The sequence below is a fragment of the Porites lutea genome, chromosome 2 (genome assembly GCF_958299795.1).
Source record: "Porites lutea chromosome 2, jaPorLute2.1, whole genome shotgun sequence".
Lineage (NCBI taxonomy): Eukaryota > Metazoa > Cnidaria > Anthozoa > Scleractinia > Poritidae > Porites > Porites lutea.
In genome coordinates, this window is record NC_133202.1 from 21922945 (window position 1) to 21941064 (window position 18120).

General features: G+C 37.3%; 1 protein-coding gene across 1 annotated transcript; it reads left to right on the forward strand.

Annotated features, from left to right (window-relative positions):
* Positions 1 to 968: 968 nt before the first annotated feature.
* Positions 969 to 18119, forward strand: LOC140928016 (bifunctional polynucleotide phosphatase/kinase-like). Its single transcript, XM_073377730.1, has 18 exons — positions 969 to 1189; positions 4215 to 4261; positions 4835 to 5263; positions 7271 to 7350; positions 7474 to 7531; positions 8278 to 8298; positions 8965 to 9051; positions 9454 to 9525; positions 9822 to 9870; positions 10257 to 10324; positions 10879 to 10971; positions 11905 to 11973; positions 13056 to 13083; positions 13347 to 13408; positions 14657 to 14766; positions 15300 to 15387; positions 16424 to 16491; positions 17559 to 18119. Exons 1-18 carry the CDS (start codon positions 1015 to 1017, stop codon positions 17674 to 17676), a joined length of 1722 nt encoding a protein of 573 aa, XP_073233831.1. The 5' UTR covers positions 969 to 1014; the 3' UTR covers positions 17677 to 18119.
* The last annotated feature ends 1 nt before the right edge of the window (position 18120 follows it).

Below are 18120 nucleotides of genomic sequence, written 5' to 3' on the forward strand. Positions count from 1 at the left end.
GTGGGACAAAATGTATTCCGCGATTAGCGAGATTTAATCCTCGATTAGCGCTAATCGGCTTTCTAGGAACCCGGGCCAGGGTAGTAACACCACTGCCCTGGGGTAAATTCTCCACTTTGCTCTGCCCATTTTAGAATACACCTGATAAACCCAGGTTTCTTACCCCTGGGGTAGGCTAATGAAGTGTGTGTAAATGCTATTTTCACCAAAAACTACGAACACAATTGTACTGTTTTGACCAGTAATGTGGCCATCTTATCACGTCGTATCGCGTGCAAGCTCACAGCCAGGGCATCAAAAATTAGAGAAATAACATAACAAGAAAATTTAGCTTTAGCAACTCAGATAACCTCTATAAAAGTACTCCATTCTTCACTTGTTTGTATGTTGAAACCAAGGAAAGTCTACATTAGCCGTGTTATTAAAGACAACATTTATCAACTACTGTACGTTGTAACGTTTGAGAGCAGCGCGCTTTCCTCCAGCGAAATAAGCTCTTACTCTTCCACAATATTCTGACAGTAATCCCATGGCACGTTGTGTGAGTTTTTTTTTTTTACAAAGAAGCTGGGAAAATGTAAAGCAAGCTTGTAGTTGCCGTCTTTCTTTTTAATTAACTTATCTCCTTCCTCGCTGACCCAACTGTTCATCAGCTGAGCCAGCTGAGTTCATGTCAACAACTTTCTGGGGAGGGAATTTATACTTTTAATGTCTTATTTATATGCTAAGAGAACATTTCGTCAAAAGAGACATTATTAGGATTAAATTTTAAAGTAAAAATACCTTAAAAGTCGCATCAAACGATTCCTGCTCCTTCCCACTGCAGTTCGGCAGTTCTACGCGAGCACATTGCTCGCCCGGGGCACATTGCAGCTTTCGTCGTAAACCGAGGCCTATTTCCGAGTCTTCCGAATTTGTACGAAAAATATACGATCGTCGTCGTGCGAACCGCCGGGCCCAACTGGGACAGTACCGCTGATCAATCATGATTTCTAAACAGATTTATTAGTTTTGATGCTTTTTACCCTTTTATGTAAACGGATAAGGATCGTAAGATGTATAATGGAGTGTCTCGCAATTTGCTGTCAGAAAAGTCACGATCCTATAGTCCTTCCAGATGGAGAGAGTATCCTTCTTGGTCGGGGACCGCTAACCAGAATAACAGACAAAAAATGTTCAAGGAACCAAGGTAAGTTGAATCAAATGGTACTGCAGACAATAAATAAAGTCAAACAAATAACTTAAATAAATCGTGAAGAAGACTCTCTGTACAAGAAAGTCAAGAAATACCTATGGGGGAGGGGGGTACTAAAGGGTAGTTTGGATAGTAGTGTGCTATCAAGGCCCCCCCACCCTGAACCTGGTTAGTGATTCATCTCGTTTTGTATACAGAATAAAGTAATTTTTTAAACCAACATGCATCATGGTGACTTTTATTTTTTGGTAAAATAATTGTCGGCATCAAGCTCAATAACGTTTAGTAGACAATAGGTGATTAGTAGTGGTAACAGGACTGAGTAGAGTCCAATTTGGTCTGTAATCATACAAGTGCCAACAAAATCGGACAACCGCGTAGCAGGAGTCCGATTTGTTTAATCACGAGTCTGATTACAGACCGAATTGGAAGACACAAAGTTCTGTTACCAATTAATCATAACATTGACAAAAAATTGCGATATATAAGGCTCTTTTTGAAATCCAAACACAAGAAATTCCAAGATTTTTGTTGCTAGCAATGAAAAAAAAAAACCATTTAAGTGCATGCGTGATGTGTGTACTGTCCAATTGCTTAGCCATGATGCGTACTGTCTTATTAAACTGTCCTATTAAGGCTGAAATCAGGGCAGTTGATAACCGATCAGATTCGAGGAATTTTGTTATAGTTATGATTATAAACATAACAATATGAGTGAGGTGTTGTGTTACAAGAAAAGGATTTAATGGGCTTGCAAACATAGGTGAGTTAATTTGTTACAAATGTGGTGGGTTAAAAAACTACAGAAGTTTGTAAGGAATCGCGACTGACTTAATTTAAAAAAAAAAAATAAAGCTAAATTTTTGAATAAAAGTCAACTTACCTTTTTTTCGATGTTTTATTCCTCATCTTTCATTTAGATTAATTTTTAGCCCCATTTCTGCCTATCGTGACAATTTACCATCAACAGAGTTTCCACTGTTAAAGAAAAGGGTATGTTTGCTAGCCCATACAACCCTTCCATTGAACGACCTTATAACACTACACTTCACTCATGTGGTCATGTTTATATAGACCACTTACCATCATAAGCCTTTACGTTGTTGTTAGGCAAAAAAGGGACTCCACCCAGAAATGCCCTAAAGCAAAGCTTCACCACAGTGAGTGGGGTTAAAAGTATGTGTTAATTGTTGTTCAATTTTATCCTTAGTTTAAATTTTATATTTCTTTACAAGTTTGAAAGTCGTTATCGCACATTGCCATACTTCAAAACAAAGGAAAATAAAATTTAAAACCAAATATATAATTTAACCACAAAATAAACTGTGTGTGAGTTTGACAGTGTATATAATGATTTATGGAAGAAGCCTTGTTCAAATTCACATGCTGGCTAAAGGGTTTAACTTGTGTATCTCAAGCGCTAACCATGGGAGAGGACAAGGGGTGCAAGCATGGAAGAATAAGGACTAGGAGTGATATGGGAGTGGAAAGAGTGTGAGGTGGCAGTTATAAAAGAAGGGAAGAATGTCGATGGACAAGTACAGGAAAATAACAATATTTTGCAATCAAACAGTGGTTAAAGGGAGGAAGCCAAAAAGATAGTGGGTAAATTGAATGTAGAGTCCTCTTATTTAGATGTAGTTAAGATCTGAAAAACCTATCTTAATGATCTGGGTGTTGATTGTGAAAATATTTATGTGAAAAATAAACTGGAAATAATTTTTAAAATAATCTGTTGGACAGTTTTTATAAAAAGTGAGAATTTGGTCTTTTACATGTTACAATATAGTTTCAACTTCTTTTTTGAAGTTACAGTTAAAATGATACTTCTCATAAAATAGCAGTAACTAACACTTCAGCAAAGACCTTCTGTTGCTTTCTATTTAAATTCATGTTATTTTCCTTTTGAAGCAGCAGCGCTAGCAGGCCACTGTAATTCAGTCATTTATAAACTCAAATGCCAATCTAGAGGGTATAATATAGATTCAACCAGGGCTAAAAGCGAAGCTCTCGATAATATGTATAGTTCGTCAAAAAAAATATAAACTCATGTAATGCTAAGCGACGAAGGCACAGGGGCAGATCCAGGATTTTTTTTAGGGAGGGGTGCACTCATCTCTTGCTCTACTTCAACACTAATAAACCACATAGTTTTTTCTTGCAGAATACCAGTTGTATTAGAAAACCGCAGTTCATCTCAGGGGGGGGGGGTGCGCACCCCCTGCACCCTCCCCCTAGATCTGCCCCTGAGGCAATGCTGGAGAATGGTGAAAAACAACACGTCCAATTAGCAAAAAAGCAACTTTGCACGTGGAGCACACTTTTTTTGGTATTTTCTTTGCTGTTGTTTTGCACAACTACATCGTGAAAACTTCCAGAAACTTCTTAGTTACCCGTTTTATGGAGGAAATGTTGTACATGTTCTCATTCACTTTTTTTTACAGTCACTCATTTTCACCTTGCATTGGTGTCCGCTAGCATTTCCTATTTTCTCACTGCTGCTACAAAATTTTCATGTTGTTCTTCCAACAAAAGAAATGTCTCCTTTGTTGTTTATCCCTCACTCTCGATCTCTGTCGCCCTTTTTCTCGCTGAGTTTCGCTGGCCTGCCGCCTACTTTCTCTTTTTCTCTGTCTTTCTCTTGCTCTGTTTTCCAAATTTGTGGACATGACAATTAATCTACGCTAAATACCTCAGGCAACACAGATACAGAAACAATTTCCACTCTCTGTTGCATTTGGGTTGCCACACCTGTTGATTGAGTTATTTTACATTGGTTTCCCTGTGTTGCAGATGGACGGTCAGAGGCGGTCGGTGTACGGTCACGTGATTACCAAAGTTTCTGGGATGGATAGATTTTCTTTGCTCTCTATGGGGCCCCACCCACGCATGCGTGCTTTACGTGCTTGAAGCTGATCCGCTATAAAAGGGACCCCTAACTTTCTAGTCTATAGTACCATGGTATCTTTGTGCATCATTATAGTTCTTATCTTTCTTGCTTCTGTTTTTCATTGTAAAGTTCAACTCACAGCCAATTATGCAAGAAAAGAAGTGCAAGTTACCCAGGTAAAAGTAATATAAAGTATAATTTCAGTGAAAGGAAAATAATTATCCCGAGCATCCTTTAGGGGTTATTAATTAGATTAGCCTTGCTCTGAAATATGCAGGAGACTTCTAGTTTGTTTCTTCATTTGTGAATTGAAATAATAAATTATAGCAAATGAGTCGTATTTTGAACTGTGGATAAAGATATGAAAGTGGATGATCCTTGCAGTTGATTAAACAACCTAAATGGTTGAAAAGAAACTTGAAAAAGTTGAGGCTTGAATAATAATCAAACCCAGGACACAATGCTTTATCCTTTGAGCTTAATCAAGCCAACCCGAGGGCAGGCCATTGTGGGTTCATGATATACTTAATGTTATGGGCAGTTGTCCTGCAGATGCTTATTTGTAGGGTATTAATCACAAGTCACTAGCCATCAAATGAAATTCATGATGTCACCCATGATAGTTTTACAGATAATGCTGATCATTTAGACTCCCTTTGTTAAATAGTTGAAATATCCAAACAGAAATCTGGGATGTTGAATGTCTTGCCATGATGATCATTTATCATACTTCATTATGTTTTTTTCAGCTAGGAAATAATTCAAGCTCTGTTGGAGGTAAAACTCTGAACAAAGGAGGTTCAGTTTGTCTTGGACCTGGAGGAACATTTTGTATCCTTGGGGACAGTTATCGCCACTTTATTCACTTCAACTCTACCACTTCTTCGGGGAGAAATGATGCTGAGGGGGAACCCTCAGCAAAGAAAGCTCGTTATGATACACTGAGTGATTCGGATGAGGACCATCTTACCTCTGAAGATCTTGAGGATATTGGCAGAGAATTTGGTCAAGAGATGGTTGAAAAAATTCAAAAGACAAATAAAAACAAAGATGATTCGAACAAGACTGCTAAGAAGGAGGATTTGATTACCAGTCGCTCTGTTTTAAAAGATTCATGGGAGGATATTGATCAAAAGCTTATTGTATTTACAAGTAGTGGAATTAAGGCAAGATCAAAGGTATGTATGTCTATCTATCTCGTAGGGTCAGATTTAAAAGCTGTCACTTGGAGTGTCAGCTCTTTGTCAGAGGCAATCAAGGGATTGTGGGTTGTGTGTCATTCATTTTATACCACAAATAAATTGAAGGAAAGTGTTCATTTGTTCCATATGGGGATTAATAGAGACAATTCGAAAGAGTAAGGGAAGAATTTTCCTATCCACTTCTACTTCAGACAAGCACATTAAATTTGGTCGTCTGAAACCGAAGGGTTCTTGTCCAAAAAGTTTAGCTAAAAAATCAAAACTCAAAAACAATCGGGCATTTAATGTTATTAATCACATTATTACCCTTGTAAATTTATTTTGACGTGAACCGAAAATGAAGCTTGTAAAAACAAATGAAATGACTGAGGAATGGCAAGCTTGGAAGGAATATTTAACCTTATTTTGTTGAGTATGAGGTTTGCTTTTCTGACTTTTGAGATTAATTTTAACTCAACTGTAATTTGAAGACAATTTTCAACTGTTTCTCTATTTTTTTCCAATTAGAAATGCACTTGTCCCATGGACAAGTCATGTCAAAGGTTTACATGTCCAAACTAAATTTCTACCTGTCGCGGACAATCGGACATAGGTTTTGGTGCACCCTGTAATTGAAAGATAAGTTTCTACTCTAGATTTTTGCAGCTTTCCTGATTGTTTCCTTAGTGAAGAAATTGATTACATATACCATGTTTTCACTGTAATGATTGGTGACATTAAGATGGCGGACTTTACTCCTTCATGGATGCAACACCACAGTTTCTCAAGAAACTACTAAACCTGTCGTTCATATGTCTATCTGTGGTTGTTAAAAGATGAGTTTTGCGGGTCTACAGTTAACTACATGTACCAACTCGTTAGGTAATGTAGTGTTAGCATTACCAGGAGACTTAAAAGCAGAAGACCCAGGTTCCATTCGTAACAGGCCAGATCTATACTCAGGGTCTTGAAGTTGCTTAGGAAAAGAAGGCACTGTCCTTGTTTCAGAACTGCAAACAGTTGAACCATCTCTAGTCTTTTTTACCATCGTCACATGCAGTGCTTTCACCTCTGTCCTGCAGCTGTTTCACTTAATAGCGAGTGTCAAGATGGGGTCGGCAATGAGAACGTCAAAAATGCAATATTATTATAGGTGTAGCTAGATTAGCAATGTGTTGACATCTGCATGTCAACACATTTTTTGTAACATTTCTTTGCCAGCACTGCATGAGTACTTTGTGAAACTGCTTAATTTCATGTTTTATCAATAATGGACATACAGGTGTAGGGGAGGACGAAATTCATAACCTCTTTTTTCACTTACGGAATTCAACGCCAGGGGAGTTGGCCAACATTTGACAAAGCGAACCTGTTGGGATAACCACACTTAAGTTCCAAACAAAGTATGCAAAGTCTGTTTTCAAGTGACGTTTACACCGTCCTCACCATAGTTGAATCTTTAAATCTATCTGTTCTGACTGTGGGATGTAAAAGAACACCTTAGTCAGCTGCATATATTTTTTTGGTTAGTGAGAAATCTGTCTGTTGATGAGAAAGATCTTTAACACACTGAAGGGGATGCACTCTTGACTGCGTGAGTGTGAGCTAAAAGGTTTGTCAAATTGTATTGTTTTGGCGAAGAGGTGTGGTAGCCAAGCGAAGGTCTGAGTTCAAGCCTTGTTGTCACATTGTTTACCTAAACAAGAAACTTGGCACCAAACATTTGTTTCTCTTCACCCGTGTGAATGAATGAATGACTGTACATGCAAAATTATCCTGTAAAATGTGATCCAAAGAGGAGCAGAAGTACTCCTAGTCTTTCATACTTCTACAGAAACCAGGACAAGCTTCAGTCTTATGTCAGTCACTTGGCGTGAATGCAGACTTTTACCTTAATCCTGCTATCAAGATTAACTATCATTCATAGAGTTCATTCATACTAAAACTGTTGCATCTGATTTTCTGTTATCTTAATTACATGTATTACTATTTGAATTCTCTAAGATTGCAGGTTTTGATCTTGACAGCACACTGATTACAACTCAGTCTGGGAAGGTGTTTGCTGCATCAATAACAGATTGGAGGTGAGTTGCACATGCACACTTCAAATTGTAACCCCTTACATAGTGAGAAAGAATGAGTGACAATGGAAGTCAGAGCAAAGATTTCATAGTGACTTATTAATATAATAATTTTTTTTCATCTAGAATTCTTTATCCAGAAATCATTCCAAGATTAAGCGAACTTTGGGAAAGTGGATACAAGGTAGTTTAAATGTGATTTCTAATAATAAATATAATTGTAAGATATTTAAAAGTATAACTAATTTAATTGTTCAGCAGTTTCAATCATTTTTGCAATAAGAAGCTTTCAGTGGTAGAATTGGGACCTAATTAAGAGAAAGAGAGGAGACTTACTCCCCCTGAAAACTGTAAAATTTGGAGGCTAGCTGGTCTGCATGTGTATCAGATAATGGCAGATTGCTGCAATTTTTATTGAAACCTGCTTTCAAACTTAATATCCATTTAGGTATTCATGTTAAAGGGAATGGAAAGTGAAGGGCTTTGCCACTTGCTCACTCCTTTTCTTATGGCCTACATTGTTCACCACTCACATTGGAGATTTTAATATCCCATGATTTAATGCTACATAACTAGAAGTGGTGAGAGAGAGTTATATTGTTTTTCCTAAAGAAATAATTTTAAGCTGAATCATCTAAAAATACAGTTGACCTCTATAATTTAGCATGTTCCCTACAACAGCCAATTTCTTTTTTTCTGACAGACTCTATTCATTACCTCTCTACAACGGCCATTTACAGATGCACCTCTGTACTCAAGCCATTTTGAGATATTTCCTTGCTTGTACATCTAGAATCAATGTTTCAATAACTAACAGTTATAAGTGTAACTGTTATACTGCTGATTAACCTACGATGTGTAGACAAGAGCCCAGTTCCACTCTATTTTTATTATTTATGTACTTGCTTTTAACTTCACTTTACATTCCAGGTTGTAATTTTTACAAATCAGGTATGTTGCAAAATAGGTTACATATGTCAAATAACAATTTCGTAACTATAAATACGTTGGTGTACACTGGGCAATATCAATAGCAAGACAAACTTGCCAAAAGGACAACATGTTGCTTCTGGTTATGCTGGTCAAAATTAGTGAGGAAAGTATTAATGGCAAGTTGTCAGGGGCACCCAACAAGAATGTAGGTCTAAACCACTTAAACATAGCATAATGTTAAACATATTTTAGTATTTAAACGGTAGATACAGGCATATTTTGGGCAATTGTACCACTGTTAGATGTTTAAAAATCCTAGGTGAGGCAGGCAAGCAAAAAATTTTACAACAAATGTTCCGAAAATTGATCTAGATCTCAAATAGTCTTCTGAACAGATATTTTCCGCAAATTGATGTTGGGTGCCCCTGAGTTGTCATTGGCCAAGCAACAATGAATACTTTGGTTCTGACTGTTCCTTAGTCAAAGAATAACAGATAGCAATTTTCTCACATATTTTTTGTCATTATTGACTGTTACATTTTAGACTCTTGTCTGACTTGTTGGTTAGTACATAAAATCCTGGTGCATGTGGACCTGACATTTTACAGTTAAATTTTCTCTTTACAGACTTATATACCATTATTATTGACTTATTAACTGGCATCACTGTTAAATTTTTGCCAGCTTTACATTCAGAAGAAGCAACTGAGTGTGGCAGATTTAAAAGCAAAAATTGAGAAGATTGTCAATGACCTAAACATACCAGTCCAGGTAGGATAATTGCCTAACTGGTTACACTGATATTTCTTTTTTAGTGAAGAACACTGCATTTTTGGGAAAGGGTAGGGGTGAGGGAAAAAGAAGAGCTTTTATTGAAAGAATCTGATGCTTAAGCTGTTCATTAATTGAGTTAATTGAGTGTGATGCCCATGTAATGATGAGGAAGAGAATGGGGTTCAATGTGTCCATTGTAAACCTTACTTTATAAATTATCCTTTGCATTGGGCCTCGATGGATAACACTCTCCTCTATCTCCATAAATTTTCAAATAATACTCAGACTTCTCCACCAATTGCTAATTATATCACCTCTTGTAAAGTTTTTTTAAGGGATTTGTTATCTTACTCCATTTTGTAACTGTTGAATAATTTATTTTCCTTTGTTCTCTTTTAGGTTTTCATTGCACCAGGGCTTAATATTTATCGTAAACCAGTTACTGGAATGTGGAAACATCTACTTGATAAGGTACTTCGACCTCACCACAAATAAAAACAAAAATATTCTGGAAATAGTTATTATAATTTGTATTGTTCTCTATCAACCCTTTCCTAAATTTTCTGGCTTTATCACACCAACAGTGCAGGCATTTTCGGGGGGCGGGGGTCATAGATTTCGTCTGAGTTCTTTCATTATTTTTTTCATTTTCTATTTCCAGTGTACAGACTCCCCTGTTTACTCTAGCTCCCCAACCTTGACTGCTTTTAAAATAAAACTCTAAAAGTTGTCTTTCTTTCTTGTTTTCTTGTTTTCACTCCTTTCAGGCTAATGATGGTGTTACAGTAAGCCTGAAAGATAGCTTCTTTGTTGGTGGTAACAATTTAATTTATTTGCTAAAACTCTGACATTTTTAACTTAACATCAAGCATTTACATGTATGTGGCACTCATTGGATCTACAGGGGAGCATTTGTGAATGTCTATAATGTAAAAAATGAGAATTTTTAGAGGCAAAAATGTTAACTCTAAAATTTAAAAAGTTGCTCTTGTATATTTCTTCCTATTTTTCTAATAATTATTGAATGATATTTAGTAATGGCCTGATTCTACTTAGTTCCTTACAGTTGAACCTTAAAATTTTAATGAAAATATAATATTTGTGCAATCTTTACTTAAATATTTTGACTTGTTCCTCTCTTAAAGCTTTGTGTTTTGTTTTATTTTGTGAAACATGAGTTATTAATCACATCTTACTTTCAGATGCTGCAGGCCGAGTAGCAGGATGGGCACCAGGCAAAAAAAAGGACTTTTCCTGTAATGACAGAACGGTAGGAAGATAACTTGTGTCTTTTTGTATTCAAACAACGGTAAAAACACTTAGTACCTGGTACAAAAACACATATGTTTAGTTGCAAATACAAAATAAAAAGCAATTTATTGCAGAAATTATATGTTTATCAATTTAAGTTGAAAGCTATTTATGAATTTAAAAAAACTGTGACTTTCAATAGACCTTTCCACCGTTTTTTGAACTTTTGACTGAAACCAGTCGGGGAATATTCATCAATACAGCTAGAAAGAATGCCTAAAAAATCAGTAACACTCAGTCATTTTTGGAAGTTAGTGTGGAAACCTAACCAAGATGTAGCACCACAAAGTCACAGAATAATTTTAAAAACACTTGTATACTTGCCCCCTGCCAGAGAAACACTTGCTCTGTCCCATTAACTAGTTCATAATATTGTTCCATAATGTTGATGATAACTTCATTTGTTACCACCTAAGGTGCTGGTGTGTAATGAAAATACTTACCAGGATTTTCAAGATCATAAAAATTATTACTTTTCATGTGTTTTTTATATTAAAAATTTTCTGACCAAAGTTTGCAGCAAACATTGGAATTGACTTTTACACCCCAGAGGAGTTCTTTCTGAAGCAGAAGCCTGCACCATTTGAGTGGCCCAAGTTTATACCAGTATGTATTGATGCAAGTGTAACAACACCATTTAACAACACGATTAATAAAAGCATCCACACACATGAAAAAAATCTTTGTGAATAACTGTCAAAAGAGGGTGAAAAAATAACTAAAAATGATACTGAGAATTATTCTTTTCTTACAAAGAAAACTACTTTTGTTGTAAGCTGTCTGAAAGACGTTTTATCAAGGATCTTAAAATTTAACTGTAAAGCAAAGTTAAATTAATAGGTAAAGGAATTTTTTCATGAATGAAATTAAAATATGTCAGCCCACTGAAAAGAAATTATTATCAGGATGTGATTTTAATCAATATATTTAAAGAATTTACATGAAAATGGAGTGTATAGTTCCCAGAGGACACAAATGTTTTTGTTCTTGACCAGCAGTAACATGGCTGCCATGACGTCACTTGCAAACCAGCAATTGTTTTAACCCGTCGGGTTTCCTCAGTTGTGGTACCATGCAAGACCGTTCAGATCATCCTCTTTTTTCCTTGTATTTTTAACTAATAAATGCGTGACATGGTTGCATTTGTCAAAGTGAAGCAAAAGGGGATCTCCTACTCTTGTCCCTTAGTATACCGTTTTGCGTTACGGATCAGTATAAGTTTGTTGGAAACTACCTACCTACCCCTCTTCTTACCCAACTTAGTAGCGTAACTAACTTATCCTATTCCTTTGCTTTAGAGCAAAATGTTAGGTTAGGGGAGGGGTAGGACCGGTGGAAAGATGGACAGAATCATAAGCTGATCCTAAGAAATAACGTTTTAAACATGAAATTCCCACATTTTTTAGCAATAAGGCGTGTATGGTGGATTTGATGCGTTACCCTCTTTCTTTCTTGTTTTTTGTTGTTATTGTTGTTTGTGGGCAGAGACGTTGTGTTTATTTGTTTCCTTGATCGGATCATGTCTTTCTCTATCAACAGAAAAACCTGGACCCTGATGCAGATTTGTTAAATCCCCCAAATGTAAAACTGCCTTCGGAAAAGCAAGAGGTACAACTAGATTAATGTTAGACTAAGATTACACTTTTCCAATGAGGATAATTATGCTTAAACAGTTTTGTTTTTGCCTTGAATAGATAGCATAGACTCTTTGTTGGTTTTGTGAAATAACAGTTCAAAATAGAAAGGTGGCTTCTTTGCTCACACGAAATCCTTGTACAATAGCCACTATTTTGTACTGAATACTAAAGCCTTCCTTCAACACCGGACACTGCTCTCCTCCTCAAAAATTCTTGGATCACCACACTTCCTTCTACAGTGTTGAGTTGTGATTTCTCCTGAAGTTACTTGGCTGAAACAGGGAGGGGAAATGAAAGAGAGTGAATTATTGCAAAGTTTTTTAAGGTTTTTGCCCAAGATTGCCTTTTCCATCTAAACGTAGAACCTTTTTTTTCGTGTCAGTGGTATTCCTGTCAGTTTAGCTTTTGTATAATAGCAACTTTTCCATTCCGATTTTGTTGGGACTTTCGATGAGTGAGGAGTTCACAAACGTGTTCACACACCATGCAACCATAGCTATACATAGAGGATATTTCATGGCCTCGCGGAGATACGAAATTTCTCTTCAAGTGTTAAAAAATATTTCACTCGTTCGCTGCTCGTGCTCGTGAAATATTTTCAACTCGAGAATTATTTATTAAATAAACACCAATGACATGCCAAACCATTTCACTTAAATATTTTTTTGCTGCGAAAGGCGCGATTTATTATGTAGCCATAGCAACGGTAATCTTTTCACATGTGAAGATAACATGTTATTTTCACATGTTAAGATATCATGTTTTCGCGCGAAAGCTCACCTGGTATATTTCAATGGTGTTTATTTAAGCAATAGACCACACTTTCTCGTGTTCTCCCAACATCCTAAGTGGGTTATCACACCGGTAAACCCATAGAAGGTGTGGTCTATTACTTTTTTCTATGAGTTTTCCGGCACAATAAACCATGGGTTTTTACCAATCAGAACAAGCGTACTATCTTTCCTATTTTATAAACAATACTGACTTTACTGGTTTTAGGATAAGGAGCTGTTACTTCTCATTGACACCATTTACTTCGTCATTTCCTTTAAGGTTATCGTCATGGCTGGATATCCTGCCTGTAAGTTGTACTCCTGTATTGTACACATAGATGTTAGGGTTTCTTGTAAAAGTTAGGAATAAAGTGTTACTTGTTTAACAGTCGGTTTTACATATTTTAAACTTCAGCTTACTAGCCTCGTCAGTCTCTCAGTTATGCTAAAGTGATGATTAGAAAAGATTATCGGAGGTAACCATGGTCATGTTGGTTCATTTTAGAAAGGCAAAGCTGTAAACCTGTTGTCGAAATTATTGGTTAGCAGTTATGATTACATTCATTTGCAGCTGGAAAATCAACCTTCGTTAAAGAACACCTTGTACCAAGAGGATATGTACATGTTAACCGGGTAAATGAATTTATCATATTACCTTCCTTCAATTCATGACAATAAAAAAATATATGTCTGTCTGGATTTGATACAAGGTGCTTGTACTTAGTCTCTAGACAGCCAAGTCCAAGGAACAAGAACTCACCCTCCCCATCCAAGCCCTAGGATTTCACGGTAACGATCGTTTCCGGTACTGTGTTGTTACCATGGTCTTAAAATAACGGAGGTGGAAAATAGTTTCCCAGTGACATTTAAGGATCAATTTTCAGAAATTCACTATTTTTCCATTCAGATTCTTTAACGGTAGAGCAATTCTTTAGTTGTGACTCGGCTTACAATTATAAGAAACTAAAATGTTGTTTAGCATCTATCAGTTTTCCATTGTCCGCTATCTTATGCCTTCCGGTGCCAAGAAAAAAAATATAAGACTTCGAAAAATTGGGAGGTGGGTTCCAATGAATTTTCACAAAACCAAAAAATTTTTGCAGATGGTTTCCTATGATCTCTGGGCACGGAACTGAAAAATTGTTTGCCATGGCATTTGAAATCGTAGGGCCTGCCCACCCATGACACGTATGACTAGTCAATCACTCCCAGCAAGCTCTGCTAGTACTGTTATGATTATAAGTCACAGCATTGATTTGGCTGGGCCAGCCCACAGAAAAAATTCCTTGACTTATTGCGCTGCTCTCTGACTTTAAATTCTAATCAAAGTGACAAAATCTCCCCTCTTTACCCCCCTACGTTTGACACAAAAACGCCAGGCAACCACCCACAGTTGTTATAGGTCTGGGCCTGGGCTCTCTGCTGACAACTAGCAAGACGCCAAGCCCCCTTGTTTTTTTCCGGCTACACTGGCTTGAACGATGCCCGTCGTTAAGCGAAAATCGCCAGTGTTCAAGCAAAAACTTAGCTGCACCCTTTAGCAAAATCACACGGATATATATTTACTAACTTCAAGTCAAGTAAAGTGTTGGGGGGGGGGGGGTGTGAGAAGTGCCCAAGTGAAGGCATAATTGGTAACAAATGAACCCTCAACGAATACCGTTTTTGACATGCGCACAGGGTATGTAACAAACCTGACGTTAACCTAGCCAAGCTTACTTTGTCTTAGATTGTCGATGTAAGGGGGTTCGTAGGGGGTTGCGTTGTTGTCATTAGTAACAAGTGGGTAAATAGTAGGGCTGACTAGCAGATGTATGTATTGTAGAAAATACGTAATTTGAGGTCCCTGTAAAGGAGGATTACATTTTTTTACTTCCTTAGGATAGTCTGGGGACATGGCAGAAATGTGTGTCGGCCTGTAAAGATGCATTATCACGGGGCAAAAGTGTCGTAGTCGACAACACCAGCCCAACAAAGGAAGTCAGGAAAAGGTATAGAAGAACATTACACACTTAATGTCAGGTCGCAAGGGAAACAGATCGTTTTGTTTTCCCGAGTCTGATGTTTCCCGAGACGGGACTATCGGGAAAACAATACTAACTGGTTTCCCTATCAGTTCTTGTTCCATAGACGGGTTAAGTATAGATGCTTTAGTCATAAGTCTTTTCAGTCATACCAAAGGTACCACAGGAAAGTCCGACTACTTTGAACACCAAGCCCCAATTGTTCAAAAGATGGATACTGCTATCCTCGCGGATAAATCACTAGCTGCTGCCTAATGCAATATTGGTGTCCTTTAACATTTATCCTCTGGATAGTGTGATTTATTTACTTGAGGCAGGAACCGGTTCGACAGGTGCCAAAAGCACTGATCTGAAATTCGATGTCGTAGGCAACAGGTCACTTTGAAAAGTAGTTTTATCTTGACGTTCTATTCAATACCTAGAGTTGATCATTTATTTCAGACAGTTCTTTAATACACTGCTTTTATATGTGACGATTCTTCATTGCTCTATTTGCTCAGGTACATTGATTGCGCCAAGCAAGCCAATGTTCCCGCTCGCTGTTTTCTTTTTCACGTTTCCTTTGAACATGCTCTGCATAATAATAAGGTCAGTGAATATCTTAGTAGGCCCTATGTATATGAAAAGGCGGAAACTCTTGCTATTACGGACATTTACTTACGGTCAGGAGGGAGTTCTAAACAACGGGTGTTTACGGTGTCCTGCACTGATAGAGATTATTGTTTTGCATGAACATGAACAATCGTTGGGTGGCTTCTTAAGCGGGGACGGTTCCCTGAATATGCCACCATTTCCAAGAGATCTCATCTAAATATACCGTCACTATGCAGGAGTACACCTTTACCTTGGAAGCGGGATTTAAGGTACGCCCGTACAGAAATTAAACAACATAAAGTAACTGACTAACTACTATAATTTATCTTGTTCTCCCCATACTATTCCTCCTCAGGTATGTGATAAGTTTTGGGATCATTATACGTTTCCGGGAACTGCCCGCCCAACCCTTCCTTAAGCCAACATTAACACTTACTTCTCACTTAGGGCAAAATGTTGGCTTAGGGGAGGGGTAGGTGGGCAGTTTCCCAGAAAGGTATAATTTTGCATTTATACCTTTTCATGTAATATGTCAAGAACGATGGATTCGTGCTTCACCACGGGGTCCAAACACCGAGAAACAGATAAAAGCACGAGGCAAGAGGCTGAGCGCTTTCGTCTTTCTCGAGGTGTTTGGAACCCGTGATGAAGCACGAAGTCCGATTTTTTGACATGTCATCACAAATGAAACAATAAAAATGCAAATGCAAGTGGTTGATCTCAAGAAAAACATGTTTCATCGCAGATGAAAATCTGGTGGAGTTTTATGGGCATTATTAACTTTACTTCATTTACCGGACGCAGATGACGTAAAACAAACGAACAAAAACCATGAAACAATGCCCAACAGAGCGTTATCTGTGTCCCGTACAAGACGTTTTGACTGTCGGTTTTATCTGGTGTTTCATTAGGTATCAAGATTCATCCACGTGACTCAAATAGTCGTCATTTCTTGGCTTTTGACTACATGAATAATTGATGAGTGTGAGAACTCTTAAGGAACCTTTTTTTTTGTTGTTATCTTTTATAGATTCGCGAAATAACGAATAAGGACAGCACGTATAAGCATGTTGGACACTTGGCGTTTGTGAAATATAAGTAAGTAAATGTGGGTTTGGCCGAAGTATCGAAGAAGAAATAACACTTGTAATGATTTGGGTTACTATACGAAAACATTTGCAGTCAAACCTCGTTAATACGGAAACTGAGGGGCCAAAGAAAGTGTGTGTATTAACTAGGTGTCCGTATTAAGCAGGTTGAATTCCCCAGGGACATGCCAAACTGTCGACTGTATTTTCCTTTTAATGCTCAGCAACCACTGTAACCACGTACTTTTGCAACATTCTTTCGTTCCTGTATCTAAAAAAAGCGACGGCCTGGCCGTAAGGAACCACTGGTTAAGACCACAAAGTGACTTATGTTTTGCAGATGTTATCTAGATTTTAGATAGCTATTTCTTGTAAAGATGACTCAAATATAATCCTGTTTTTCAACCCACTGCTTGAAATTCGGATTCAGGAATAACATAAAAAGCATGGGGGAGGGGCAAATACCAAAATAAACCGCGTGTAAAAACCTGCATTTTGTGAAGTCCGGCAAACTGAATAGGTTGTTGTATTTTGAGTTAGTTGTTGTCAATTTAGCCTAGGTAGGTTCTAAATTAGGTACTTAAATTTTGTGAAGGAGTTATAGAAGTTTACTACGCGAAAAGTATATATACTTGAGTTTGGACCTTAAATATAAGGTATGATGTATTCACAACTCTATCATGATAAGCCTGGCAAAACTGATTACAGGATTTATACGTACTGTTTTCTCGGTAACAAGAGTTGCTATATAATAAGGAGATAGTTAACAAGCAAATAAATAAACAAACAACTGTCTAGAAAGACGTCTTAGCGCTCGAAGTCAAACTATAACCCACATGTCAAAACGTGTTTGATCTAGCTTGGGTATTAAAATGACAAGGTTTTACTGTGTTAAACACATGTACAGCACGTATTTCGTGCACCTTAATCAAGGGAAGATTTTTTTCTTTGCATCCTTCGTCGTCTTTCAGCATCATCTAACAAGGTTTCCCAGGCAATTACAAAAATGGGTGTTAAATTCGCATTTATTCATCTATCGCTTGTATTAATGTGTTCTTCCCTACCACATTTTGACAGATCTTCATATGAGGAGCCAAGTTATGAAGAAGGCTTTGAAGAAATTGTTAAAGTGAACTTTGTACCAAAGTTCAAAGACGATTGCATCAAAGAATTGTACATGCAGTTCCTTTACTGACTGTTGCTCGAACGAAATGAAGTAAAGATCAGCACTAAAAAGTCGCACCATGTAAGGTCATCCGGATTCCGGATTGTGGGATCCGGAATCCTAAGCTTTGCAATCCGTAATCCAGTTAACGATTGGAATCCAGAATTTACTGGGTTCTGGAATCCACAGCGTGAATTTCAGGATCCAAGGCTGTCTCGGATTGCCTCGCATGGGTTGAAAAACGAAACTTTGCGGCTACTCGGTTTTGTTTTGAGTTTAGATTATTGACTATATATGTTTCGATTTTCACCTTGCCTTAGTAACTAAGGTAAGAGAATATATCTCCAACGTTGTAGCCCTGCGGAACGGTATTTTGTTGAGAACAAGTTCAGTGTACGTTAAATGTAAATTATGAAAAATAATATTTGTTCAGCATTTTCATTAAACTAAACCTGTCCTCTTTTCAAGCGTAAT

What these genes read in the sequence shown, in the direction of transcription:
- LOC140928016 (XM_073377730.1), top strand. Translation starts at nt 1,015, where the DNA reads ATGCTTTTTACCCTTTTATGTAAACGGATAAGGATCGTAAGATGTATA. An exon ending in TGCCTTCGGAAAAGCAAGAG is followed by an intron (nt 11,974 to 13,055) that starts GTACAACTAGAT and finishes ATTTCCTTTAAG; the next exon opens with GTTATCGTCATGGCTGGATA. An exon ending in TTGGCGTTTGTGAAATATAA is followed by an intron (nt 16,492 to 17,558) that starts GTAAGTAAATGT and finishes ACATTTTGACAG; the next exon opens with ATCTTCATATGAGGAGCCAA.